A 14242-nucleotide genomic window follows, 5' to 3' on the forward strand; every position below is an offset into this window, starting at 1 on the left:
GGAGAGGGTATGTACAGGTAGCTGTGTGAAGGCCTGGGGCAGGATAGAGGGTATGTACAGGTAGCTGTGTGAAGGCCTGGGGCAGGATAGAGGGTATGTACAGGTAGCTGTGTGAAGGCCTGGGGCAGGATAGAGGGTATGTACAGGTAGCTGTGTGAAGGCCTGGGGCAGGATAGAGGGTATGTACAGGTAGCTGTGTGAAGGCCTGGGGCAGGATAGAGGGTATGTACAGGTAGCTGTGTGAAGGCCTGGGGCAGGATAGAGGGTATGTACAGGTAGCTGTGTGAAGGCCTGGGGCAGGATAGAGGAGAGGGTATGTACAGGTAGCTGTGTGAAGGCCTGGGGCAGGATAGAGGAGAGGGTATGTACAGGTAGCTGTGTGAAGGCCTGGGGCAAGATAGAGGAGAGGGTATGTACAGGTAGCTGTGTGAAGGCCTGGGGCAGGATAGAGGGTATGTACAGGTAGCTGTGTGAAGGCCTGGGGCAGGATAGAGGGTATGTACAGGTAGCTGTGTGAAGGCCTGGGGCAGGATAGAGGGTATGTACAGGTAGCTGTGTGAAGGCCTGGGGCAGGATAGAGGAGAGGGTATGTACAGGTAGCTGTGTGAAGGCCTGGGGCAAGATAGAGGAGAGGGTATGTACAGGTAGCTGTGTGAAGGCCTGGGGCAGGATAGAGGGTATGTACAGGTAGCTGTGTGAAGGCCTGGGGCAGGATAGAGGGTATGTACAGGTAGCTGTGTGAAGGCCTGGGGCAGGATAGAGGGTATGTACAGGTAGCTGTGTGAAGGCCTGGGGCAGGATAGAGGGTATGTACAGGTAGCTGTGTGAAGGCCTGGGGCAGGATAGAGGAGAGGGTATGTACAGGTAGCTGTGTGAAGGCCTGGGGCAGGATAGAGGAGAGGGTATGTACAGGTAGCTGTGTGAAGGCCTGGGGCAAGATAGAGGAGAGGGTATGTACAGGTAGCTGTGTGAAGGCCTGGGGCAGGATAGAGGGTATGTACAGGTAGCTGTGTGAAGGCCTGGGGCAGGATAGAGGGTATGTACAGGTAGCTGTGTGAAGGCCTGGGGCAGGATAGAGGGTATGTACAGGTAGCTGTGTGAAGGCCTGGGGCAGGATAGAGGAGAGGGTATGTACAGGTAGCTGTGTGAAGGCCTGGGGCAAGATAGAGGAGAGGGTATGTACAGGTAGCTGTGTGAAGGCCTGGGGCAGGATAGAGGGTATGTACAGGTAGCTGTGTGAAGGCCTGGGGCAGGATAGAGGGTATGTACAGGTAGCTGTGTGAAGGCCTGGGGCAGGATAGAGGGTATGTACAGGTAGCTGTGTGAAGGCCTGGGGCAGGATAGAGGGTATGTACAGGTAGCTGTGTGAAGGCCTGGGGCAGGATAGAGGGTATGTACAGGTAGCTGTGTGAAGGCCTGGGGCAGGATAGAGGAGAGGGTGTCACAGGCGCTGGTCTGTAGAGTAGGATGCTGGTGACTCTGAAGGGCTCCATTCAGCGGACCACTCAGTACATCCACCCAGAACTGGACCACCTGCAACACAGACAGGTTAGAACGACAGACAGGTTAGACAGACAGGTTAGCCAGACAGGTTAGCCAGACAGGTTAGCCAGACAGTTTATACAGACAGTTTAGAACGACAGACAGGTTAGCCAGACAGGTTAGCCAGACAGGTTAGCCAGACAGTTTATACAGACAGTTTAGAACGACAGACAGGTTAGACAGACAGGTTAGCCAGACAGTTTATACAGACAGTTTAGAACGACAGACAGGTTAGACAGACAGGTTAGACAGACAGTTTATACAGACAGTTTAGAACGACAGACAGGTTAGACAGACAGGTTAGACAGACAGGTTAGACAGACAGTTTATACAGACAGTTTAGAACGACAGACAGGTTAGACAGACAGGTTAGACAGACAGGTTAGACAGACAGTTTATACAGACAGTTTAGAACGACAGACAGGTTAGACAGACAGGTTAGAACGACAGACAGGTTAGACCACAGGTGTCAAACTCATTCCACGGGGGGCCGAGTGTCTGCGGGTTTTCGCTTTTTGGAAAAACCAAAAACCTGCAGACACTAGGGCCTCCGTGGAATGAGTTTGACACCCCTGCTTTAGACAGACAGGTTAGCCAGACAGTTGTCCACATACTCTTGGTCAAGAATGTTATGGTAGAGTAGAGTGTAATATAGTATTATTCTATTGTATGTGATTGGACAGACAGCAGCTACTCTTCCTGGGGTTTATTATGGATCCCCGTTAGTTCCTGCCAAGGCAGCAGCTACTCTTCCTGGGGTTTATTATGGATCCCCATTAGTTCCTGCCAAGGCAGCAGCTACTCTTCCTGGGGTTTATTATGGATCCTCATTAGTTCCTGCCAAGGCAGCAGCTACTCTTCCTGGGGTTTATTATGGATCCCCATTAGTTCCTGTCAAGGCAGCAGCTACTCTTCCTGGGGTTTATTATGGATCCCCATTTGTTCCTGCCAAGGCAGCAGCTACTCTTCCTGGGGTTTATTATGGATCCCCATTAGTTCCTGCCAAGGCAGCAGCTACTCTTCCTGGGGTTTATTATGGATCCCCATTAGTTCCTGCCAAGGCAGCAGCTACTCTTCCTGAGGTTTATTATGGATCCCCATTAGTTCCTGCCAAGGCAGCAGCTACTCTTCCTGGGGTTTATTATGGATCCCCATTAGTTCCTGCCAAGGCAGCAGCTACTCTTCCTGGGGTTTATTATGGATCCCCATTAGTTCCTGCCAAAGCAGCAGCTACTCTTCCTGGGGTTTATTATGGATCCCCATTAGTTCCTGCCAAGGCAGCAGCTACTCTTCCTGAGGTTTATTATGGATCCCCATTAGTTCCTGCCAAGGCAGCAGCTACTCTTCCTGGGGTTTATTATGGATCCCCATTAGTTCCTGCCAAAGCAGCAGCTACTCTTCCTGGGGTTTATTATGGATCCCCATTAGTTCCTGCCAAAGCAGCAGCTACTCTTCCTGGGGTTTATTATGGATCCTCATTAGTTCCTGCCAAGGCAGCAGCTACTCTTCCTGGGGTTTATTATGGATACCCATTAGTTCCTGCCAAGGCAGCAGCTACTCTTCCTGGGGTTTATTATGGATACCCATTAGTTCCTGCCAAAGCAGCAGCTACTCTTCCTGGTTTTTTTTATGGATCCCCATTTGTTCCTGCCAAGGCTGCAGCTACTCTTCCTGGGGTTTATTATGGATCCCCATTAGTTCCTGCCAAAGCAGCAGCTACTCTTCCTGGGGTTTATTATGGATCCTCATTAGTTCCTGCCAAGGCAGCAGCTACTCTTCCTGGTTTTTTTTATGGATCCCCATTTGTTCCTGCCAAGGCTGCAGCTACTCTTCCTGGGGTTTATTATGGATCCCCATTAGTTCCTGTCAAGGCAGCAGCTTTCATTTCAAATTTCCATTTGCGCTAAACTGAAGACCCAAGAACTGAGCATCTGTAAAACCCTTCGCTTCATAAGTAGTCAACATTAGAGTGCAGTTTAAATCACCTCCAAGTGAAACTCTAAAAAAAGAGCGCCTAAAGTCGTTTTCCTGTTGTCTCCGTTACATCTTGATGCTCATCAGTGAGTTAATATGTTTTTAAATAGTCCTACCTACAACTGGTAAACAGGTGTCTCCATAATGACATGTTAAATAGCCCTACCTACACCTGGTCAACAGGTGTCTCCATAATGACATGTTAAATAGCCTACCTACACCTGGTAAACAGGTGTCTCCATAATGACATGTTAAATAGCCCTACCTACACCTGGTAAACAGGTGTCTCCATAATGACATGTTAAATAGTCCTACCTACACCTGGTCAACAGGTGTCTCCATAATGACATGTTAAATAGCCCTACCTACACCTGGTCAACAGGTGTCTCCATAATGACATGTTAAATAGTCCTACCTACACCTGGTCAACAGGTGTCTCCATAATGACATGTTAAATAGTCCTACCTACACCTGGTAAACAGGAGTCTCCATAATGACATGTTAAATAGCCCTACCTACACCTGGTAAACAGGTGTCTCCATAATGACATGTTAAATAGTCCTACCTACACCTGGTAAACAGGTGTCTCCATAATGACATGTTAAATAGTCCTACCTACAGTCTCCATAATGACATGTTAAATAGCCCTACCTACACCTGGTAAACAGGTGTCTCCATAATGACATGTTAAATAGTCCTACCTACAGTCTCCATAATGACATGTTAAATAGTCCTACCTACACCTGGTAAACAGGTGTCTCTATAATGACATGTTAAATAGTCCTACCTACATGTCTCCATAATGACATGTTAAATAGTCCTACTTACACCTGGTAAACAGGTGACTCCATAATGCCATGTAAAATAGTCCTACCTACACCTGGTAAACAGGTGTCTCCATAATGAGATGTTAAATAGTCCTACCTACACCTGGTAAACAGGGGTCTCCATAATGACATGTTAAATAGTCCTACCTACACCTGGTAAACAGGAGTCTCCATAATGACATGTTAAATAGTCCTACCTACACCTGGTAAACAGGTGTCTCCATAATGACATGTTAAATAGTCCTACCTACACCTGGTAAACAGGTGTCTCCATAATGACATGTTAAATAGCCCTACCTACACCTGGTAAACAGGTGTCTCCATAATGACATGTTAAATAGTCCTACCTACACCTGGTAAACAGGGGTCTCTATAATGACATGTTAAATAGTCCTACCTACACCTGGTAAACAGGTGTCTCTATAATGACATGTTAAATAGTCCTACCTACACCTGGTAAACAGGTGTCTCCATAATGACATGTTAAATAGCCCTACCTACACCTGGTAAACAGGTGTCTCCATAATGACATGTTAAATAGCCCTACCTACACCTGGAAAACAGGTGTCTCCATGATGACATGTTAAATAGTCCTACCTACACCTGGTAAACAGGTGTCTCCATAATGACATGTTAAATAGTCCTACCTACACCTGGTAAACAGGTGTCTCCATAATGACATGTTAAATAGCCCTACCTACACCTGGTAAACAGGTGTCTCCATAATGACATGTTAAATAGTCCTACCTACACCTGGTAAACAGGTGTCTCCATAATGACATGTTAAATAGTCCTACCTACACCTGGTAAACAGGTGTCTCCATAATGACATGTTAAATAGCCCTACCTACACCTGGTAAACAGGTGTCTCCATAATGACATGTTAAATAGTCCTACCTACACCTGGTAAACAGGAGTCTCCATAATGACATGTTAAATAGCCCTACCTACACCTGGTAAACAGGAGTCTCCATAATGACATGTTAAATAGTCCTACCTACACCTGGTAAACAGGGGTCTCCATAATGACATGTTAAATAGCCCTACCTACACCTGGTAAACAGGGGTCTCCATAATGACATGTTAAATAGCCCTACCTACACCTGGTAAACAGGTGTCTCCATAATGACATGTTAAATAGCCTACCTACACCTGGTAAACAGGTGTCTCCATAATGACATGTTAAATAGTCCTACCTACACCTGGTAAACAGGAGTCTCCATAATGACATGTTAAATAGTCCTACCTACACCTGGTAAACAGGTGTCTCCATAATAACATGTTAAATAGCCCTACCTACACCTGGTAAACAGGGGTCTCCATAATGACATGTTAAATAGCCCTACCTACACCTGGTAAACAGGTGTCTCCATAATGACATGTTAAATAGTCCTACCTACACCTGGTAAACAGGTGTCTCCATAATGACATGTTAAATAGCCCTACCTACACCTGGTAAACAGGTGTCTCCATAATGACATGTTAAATAGTCCTACCTACTGTCTCCATAATGACATGTTAAATAGTCCTACCTACACCTGGTAAACAGGTGTCTCCATAATGACATGTTAAATAGTCCTACCTACATGTCTCCATAATGACATGTTAAATAGTCCTACCTACACCTGGTAAACAGGTGTCTCCATAATGACATGTTAAATAGTCCTACCTACACCTGGTAAACAGGAGTCTCCATAATGACATGTTAAATAGCCCTACCTACACCTGGTAAACAGGAGTCTCCATAATGACATGTTAAATAGCCCTACCTACACCTGGTAAACAGGTGTCGCCATAATGACATGTTAAATAGCCCTACCTACACCTGGTAAACAGGTGTCTCCATAATGACATGTTAAATAGTCCTACCTACACCTGGTAAACAGGTGTCTCCACAATGACATGTTAAATAGCCCTACCTACACCTGGTAAACAGGTGTCTCCATAATGACATGTTAAATAGTCCTACCTACACCTGGTCAACAGGTGTCTCCATAATGACATGTTAAATAGCCCTACCTACACCTGGTAAACAGGTGTCTCCATAATGACATGTTAAATAGCCCTACCTACTGTCTCCATAATGACATGTTAAATAGCCCTACCTACACCTGGTAAACAGGTGTCTCCATAATGACATGTTAAATAGCCTACCTACACCTGGTAAACAGGTGTCTCCATAATGACATGTTAAATAGCCCTACCTACACCTGGTAAACAGGAGTCTCCATAATGACATGTTAAATAGCCCCTACCTACACCTGGTAAACAGGTGTCTCCATAATGACATGTTAAATAGTCCTACCTACACCTGGTAAACAGGTGTCTCCATAATGACATGTTAAATAGTCCTACCTACAGTCTCCATAATGACATGTTAAATAGTCCTACCTACACCTGGTAAACAGGTGTCTCTATAATGACATGTTAAATAGTCCTACCTACACCTGGTAAACAGGTGTCTCCATAATGACATGTTAAATAGCCCTACCTACACCTGGTAAACAGGTGTCTCCATAATGAGATGTTAAATAGTCCTACCTACACCTGGTAAACAGGTGTCTCCATAATGACATGTTAAATAGCCCTACCTACACCTGGTAAACAGGTGTCTCCATAATGACATGTTAAATAGTCCTACCTACACCTGGTAAACAGGGGTCTCTATAATGACATGTTAAATAGTCCTACCTACACCTGGTAAACAGGTGTCTCCATAATGACATGTTAAATAGTCCTACCTACACCTGGTAAACAGGTGTCTCCATAATGACATGTTAAATAGTCCTACCTACACCTGGTAAACAGGGGTCTCCATAATGACATGTTAAATAGTCCTACCTACACCTGGTAAACAGGTGTCTCCATAATGACATGTTAAATAGTCCTACCTACACCTGGTAAACAGGGGTCTCCATAATGACATGTTAAATAGTCCTACCTACACCTGGTAAACAGGTGTCTCCATAATGACATGTTAAATAGTCCTACCTACACCTGGTAAACAGGTGTCTCCATAATGACATGTTAAATAGCCCTACCTACACCTGGTAAACAGGTGTCTCCATAATGACGTCCCAATTTTGTGGGACTCATGAAAACCGCAGACATGGCAACCCTGCCCTCTGTGTTCCATTAGACAGGTAACTCTACATTATAGCAGGGGTGTAATTCATAACACAGGTTTTTACAGCAGCAGACTATGATCAATAATGTCAAAAGCCACACTGAAGTCTAACAAAACAGCCCCCACAATCATTTTATCAACATTTTCTCTCAGCCAATCAACAGTCATTTGTGTAAGTGCTGTGGTTGTTGAACGTCCTTCACTATGAGCTGAAAGTCTGTTGTCAATTTGTTTAATGTGAAATAGCATCGTATCTGGTCAAATTAAGGGTTGGTAACAGGCTGATTAGGCGGGTATTTGAGCCAGTAAATGGTGCTTTGCTATTCTTGGGTAGTGAAATGACTTGCTTCCCTCCAGACCTGAGGGAACAGACAGACGGGTGTGGCAGACAGACGGGTGTGGCAGAGGCCCAGAGAGGTGTACCTGTGAGATGGGGATCCTGCAGCTCTCTGATTGGCTGCTGTCTGGTCTGTACTGTTGGATGATACCTGTCCCCAACTCCTCTAGTAACTACGGAGAGAGATGTTTGTCTCATTATTACACACGACTCAATATGTTAAACAAACGGCACATTGATGTGTGTGTGTGTGTGTGTGTGTGTGTGTGTGTGTGTGTGTGTCACCTTGGCTCCGTGTAGTTGAATGGAGGGGTCTGTCTCTCGGAGGCAGCGGGCGCTCACCTGCCCCAGGTCACAGAGACATGCCTGGCACAGAGGGAAGTAGCCACGCACAAGGTGGGCTAGCACCTAACACAGTCACGCACAGTCACGCACAGTCACACACAGTCACACACAGTCACACACAGGTTTCCATTAGCCCGTAAATGCTTGCTTTTGGCCGTTCATTTAAAAAAAAAAAGCCAATAAAATAAAATTGTCAGAAGAAATAATGTAAAATAATGCTTTTTATTCGGTGGTTGTGCTCCAACTTCCAAGGTTAATATTCTTCACAGATTATACATCATCAAGCTGCTGGGACATTACTGTCAGTTTCTATTCTAAACCCCAGCCCCGACAGTCAGTGTCTATTCTAAACCCCAGCCCCGACAGTCAGTTTCTATTCTAAACCCCAGCCCCGACAGTCAGTTTCTATTCTAAACCCCAGCCCCGACAGTCAGTTTCTATTCTAAACCACAGCCCCGACAGTCAGTTTCTATTCTAAACCACAGCCCCGACCGTCAGTTTCTATTCTAAACCCCAGCCCCGACAGTCAGTGTCTATTCTAAACCCCAGCCCCGACAGTCAGTGTCTATTCTAAACCACAGCCCCGACAGTCAGTTTCTATTCTAAACCACAGCCCCGACAGTCAGTTTCTATTCTAAACCACAGCCCCGACAGTCAGTTTCTATTCTAAACCCCAGCCCCGACAGTCAGTTTCTATTCTAAACCCCAGCCCCGACAGTCAGTTTCTATTCTAAACCACAGCCCCGACAGTCAGTGTCTATTCTAAACCCCAGCCCCGACAGTCAGTGTCTATTCTAAACCACAGCCCCGACAGTCAGTTTCTATTCTAAACCACAGCCCCGACAGTCAGTTTCTATTCTAAACCACAGCCCCGACAGTCAGTTTCTATTCTAAACCACAGCCCCGACCGTCAGTGTCTATTCTAAACCCGAGCCCCGACCGTCAGTGTCTATTCTAAACCCCAGCCCCGACCGTCAGTGTCTATTCTAAACCCCAGCCCCGACCGTCAGTGTCTATTCTAAACCACAGCCCCGACCGTCAGTGTCTATTCTAAACCACAGCCCCGACCGTCAGTGTCTATTCTAAACCACAGCCCCGACCGTCAGTTTCTATTCTAAACCACAGCCCCGACCGTCAGTTTCTATTCTAAACCACAGCCCCGACCGTCAGTGTCTATTCTAAACCACAGCCCCGACCGTCAGTGTCTATTCTAAACCACAGCCCCGACCGTCAGTGTCTATTCTAAACCACAGCCCCGACCGTCAGTGTCTATTCTAAACCACAGCCCCGACCGTCAGTGTCTATTCTAAACCACAGCCCCGACCGTCAGTGTCTATTCTAAACCACAGCCCCGACCGTCAGTGTCTATTCTAAACCACAGCCCCGACCGTCAGTGTCTATTCTAAACCACAGCCCCGACCGTCAGTGTCTATTCTAAACCACAGCCCCGACCGTCAGTGTCTATTCTAAACCACAGCCCCGACCGTCAGTGTCTATTCTAAACCACAGCCCCGACCGTCAGTTTCTATTCTAAACCACAGCCCCGACCGTCAGTGTCTATTCTAAACCACAGCCCCGACCGTCAGTTTCTATTCTAAACCACAGCCCCGACCGTCAGTTTCTATTCTAAACCACAGCCCCGACCGTCAGTTTCTATTCTAAACCACAGCCCCGACCGTCAGTGTCTATTCTAAACCACAGCCCCGACCGTCAGTTTCTATTCTAAACCACAGCCCCGACAGTCAGTTTCTATTCTAAACCACAGCCCCGACAGTCAGTTTCTATTCTAAACCACAGCCCCGACAGTCAGTTTCTATTCTAAACCACAGCCCCGACAGTCAGTTTCTATTCTAAACCACAGCCCCGACAGTCAGTGTCTATTCTAAACCACAGCCCCGACAGTCAGTGTCTATTCTAAACCACAGCCCCGACAGTCAGTGTCTATTCTAAACCACAGCCCCGACCGTCAGTGTCTATTCTAAACCACAGCCCCGACCGTCAGTGTCTATTCTAAACCACAGCCCCGACCGTCAGTGTCTATTCTAAACCACAGCCCCGACCGTCAGTTTCTATTCTAAACCACAGCCCCGACCGTCAGTTTCTATTCTAAACATCAAGATCCCTCCTTCTTGAGGACAAAGTATCGAGGCTGATGTACATCAAGATCCCTCCTTCTTGAGGACAAAGTAGCGAGGCTGATGTACATCCAGATCCCTCCTCCTTGAGGACAAAGTAGCGAGGCTGATATACATCAAGATCCCTCCTTCTTGAGGACAAAGTAGCGAGGCTGATGTACATCCAGATCCCTCCTTCTTGAGGACAAAGTAGCGAGGCTGATATACATCAAGATCCCTCCTTCTTGAGGACAAAGTAGCGAGGCTGATATACATCCAGATCCCTCCTTGAGGACAAAGTAGCGAGGCTGATGTACATCCAGATCCCTCCTTCTTGAGGACAAAGTAGCGAGGCTGATGTACATCAAGATCCCTCCTTGAGGACAAAGTAGCGAGGCTGATATACATCAAGATCCCTTCTTCTTGAGGACAAAGTAGCGAGGCTGATGTACATCCAGATCCCTTCTTGAGGACAAAGTAGCGAGGCTGATGTACATCCAGATCCCTCCTTGAGGACAAAGTAGCGAGGCTGATATACATCAAGATCCCTCCTTCTTGAGGACAAAGTAGCGAGGCTGATGTACATCAAGATCCCTCCTTGAGGACAAAGTAGCGAGGCTGATGTACATCCAGATCCCTCCTTGAGGACAAAGTAGCGAGGCTGATGTACATCCAGATCCCTCCTTCTTGAGGACAAAGTAGCGAGGCTGATGTACATCAAGATCCCTCCTTCTTGAGGACAAAGTAGCGAGGCTGATGTACATCAAGATCCCTCCTTCTTGAGGACAAAGTAGCGAGGCTGATGTACATCCAGATCCCTCCTTCTTGAGGACAAAGTAGCGAGGCTGATGTACATCCAGATCCCTCCTTGAGGACAAAGTAGCGAGGCTGATGTACATCCAGATCCCTCCTTGAGGACAAAGTAGCGAGGCTGATGTACATCCAGATCCCTCCTTCTTGAGGACAAAGTAGCGAGGCTGATGTACATCCAGATCCCTCCTTGAGGACAAAGTAGCGAGGCTGATATACATCAAGATCCCTCCTTCTTGAGGACAAAGTAGCGAGGCTGATGTACATCAAGATCCCTCCTTGAGGACAAAGTAGCGAGGCTGATGTACATCCAGATCCCTCCTTGAGGACAAAGTAGCGAGGCTGATGTACATCCAGATCCCTCCTTCTTGAGGACAAAGTAGCGAGGCTGATGTACATCAAGATCCCTCCTTCTTGAGGACAAAGTAGCGAGGCTGATGTACATCAAGATCCCTCCTTCTTGAGGACAAAGTAGCGAGGCTGATGTACATCCAGATCCCTCCTTCTTGAGGACAAAGTAGCGAGGCTGATGTACATCCAGATCCCTCCTTGAGGACAAAGTAGCGAGGCTGATGTACATCCAGATCCCTCCTTGAGGACAAAGTAGCGAGGCTGATGTACATCCAGATCCCTCCTTCTTGAGGACAAAGTAGCGAGGCTGATGTACATCCAGATCCCTCCTTCTTGAGGACAAAGTAGCGAGGCTGATGTACATCAAGATCCCTCCTTCTTGAGGACAAAGTAGCGAGGCTGATGTACATCAAGATCCCTCCTTGAGGACAAAGTAGCGAGGCTGATGTACATCAAGATCCTCCAAGCAGTTGGACAGTTTTTACATCCAAACAGAAGCGGCTCACTTTGAGCAGGCCAAGGTCAGCAGCAAACAAGGTAGAGGCAAATGATTGTGTTCGTCAGGCCCCGACACGGGTCGGCACTTTGGAATGGATTGATAGACTACAGTCGTGTAATCATGGTTATCATGCCTAACTGGTGTATTGCAGTAACTACAGCAGACAACACATACAGTCAGTAATACAGTCAGCAATACAGTCAGCAATACAGTCAGCAATACAGTCAGCAATACAGTCAGCAATACAGTCAGCAATACAGTTAGTAAATTCTGGGGGTTGAGCAGTTATTCATTCAATTGACTTATACTGGTGGGGAAGAACAGATTTCTGGGCTCTGGCGGTTTTGTAAAGATGGACTCTATCAGCGGCCTGACGATAGGAGCTGGTACTCGTGCTTGAGAGTGACGTGGTACTCGTGCTTGAGAGCGACGGTAGGAGCTGGTACTCCTGCTTGAGAGCGACGGTAGGAGCTGGTACTCCTGCTTGAGAGCGACGGTAGGAGCTGGTACTCCTGCTTGAGAGCGACGGTAGGAGCTGGTACTCCTGCTTGAGAGCGACGGTAGGAGCTGGTACTCCTGCTTGAGAGCGACGGTAGGAGCTGGTACTCCTGCTTGAGAGCGACGGTAGGAGCTGGTACTCCTGCTTGAGAGCGACGGTAGGAGCTGGTACTCCTGCTTGAGAGCGACGGTAGGAGCTGGTACTCCTGCTTGAGAGCGACGGTAGGAGCTGGTACTCCTGCTTGAGAGCGACGGTAGGAGCTGGTACTCCTGCTTGAGAGCGACGGTAGGAGCTGGTACTCCTGCTTGAGAGCGACGGTAGGAGCTGGTACTCCTGCTTGAGAGCGACGGTAGGAGCTGGTACTCCTGCTTGAGAGCGACGGTAGGAGCTGGTACTCCTGCTTGAGAGCGACGGTAGGAGCTGGTACTCCTGGTTGAGAGCGACGGTAGGAGCTGGTACTCCTGCTTGAGAGCGACGGTAGGAGCTGGTACTCCTGCTTGAGAGCGACGGTAGGAGCTGGTACTCCTGCTTGAGAGCGACGGTAGGAGCTGGTACTCCTGGTTGGGAGCGACGGTAGGAGCTGGTACTCCTGCTTGAGAGTGACGGTAGGAGCTGGTACTCTCTAGTTGGTTTTCATTTGCGATGGATAGTTGATTGAACCAGGCTTGGAAACAGCAAGCCAAAACACTGAACAAAGGATGTGTAAAATATGGTTGATTTTCTCCTGATATTTATTTAATCTCCTCATGAAATACAGGCGTTGTCAATCTTTGTATATCTGTTGTGCGTTTGCAGTCCAGGAGCATTAACGTTCCAAGATATTTGTACTGTTCAACTGATTCTATCTGTTCTGAGACCATGTGGATGGGTCTGGTGTCATCTTTTATACTGCTGAAGTTTGTCATTTCCTGGGTTTTTTCACATTAAGAATGAGTCTGTTTTCCCTTGCAACATTGGGTGAAGTGTGTCAATCAAATGTATTTATAAAGCCCTTCGTACATCAGCTGATGTCACAAAGTGCTGTACAGAAACCCAGACTAAAACCCCAAACAGCAAGCAATGCAGGTGTAGAAGCACGGTGGCTAGGAAAAACTCTCTAGAAAGGCCAAAACCTAGGAAGAAACCTAGAGAGGAACCAGGCTATGAGGGGTGGCCAGTCCTATTCTGGCTGTGCCGGGTGGAGATTATAACAGAACATGGCCAAGATGTTCAAATGTTCATAGATGACCAGCAGGGTCAAATAATAATAATCACAGTGGTTATCGAGGGTGCAGCAAGTCAGTACCTCAGGAGTAAATGTCAGTTGGCTTTTCATAGCCGATCATTCAGATTTAGAGACAGCAGGTATCTTTGTCCTGCAGTCAACCTGGACACCTCTATTAGACCAACAATCTGTTGCACATTCTGCTGTTATTTGGGTGCAATCGTTAGTGTAGAGGGAACAGAACCGGTGAAAGGACACTGCTCTGGGGTAACCCTATACTGGTGGTTAGTGTAGAGGGAACAGAACCGGTGAAAGGACACTGCCCTGGGGTATCCCTATACTGGTGGTTAGTGTAGAGGGAACAGAACCGGTGAAAGGACACTGCCCTGGGGTATCCCTATACTGGTGGTTAGTGTAGAGGGAACAGAACCGGTGAAAGGACACTGCCCTGGGGTATCCCTATACTGGTGGTTAGTGTAGAGGGTGAACAGAACCGGTGAAAGGACACTGCCCTGGGGTATCCCTATACTGGTGGTTAGTGTAGAGGGAACAGAACCGGTGAAAGGACACTGCCCTGGGGTATCCCTATACTGGTGGTTAGTGTAGAGGGTGA

General features: G+C 47.2%; 1 protein-coding gene across 3 annotated transcripts in view; it reads right to left on the minus strand.

Annotated features, from left to right (window-relative positions):
* heatr6 (HEAT repeat containing 6) overlaps nt 1–14242 on the minus strand; it is an 80061-nt gene that overhangs the window by 16952 nt on the left and 48867 nt on the right. For 2 of the 3 annotated variants that reach the window (XM_055941393.1, XM_055941392.1), the window contains 3 exons: nt 8093–8215; nt 7894–7980; nt 1–1533 (listed from right to left, as the gene is read on the minus strand). The exon at nt 1–1533 is cut by the window's left edge and continues 339 nt beyond it. In XM_055941393.1, coding sequence (XP_055797368.1) covers nt 1–1533; nt 7894–7980; nt 8093–8215 — 1743 coding nt within the window. The remainder of the gene's footprint in view (nt 1534–7893; nt 7981–8092; nt 8216–14242) is intronic. The other variant, XM_055941394.1, reaches the window with a different exon arrangement.

Source organism: Salvelinus fontinalis, chromosome 13 (genome assembly GCF_029448725.1).
Source record: "Salvelinus fontinalis isolate EN_2023a chromosome 13, ASM2944872v1, whole genome shotgun sequence".
Lineage (NCBI taxonomy): Eukaryota > Metazoa > Chordata > Actinopteri > Salmoniformes > Salmonidae > Salvelinus > Salvelinus fontinalis.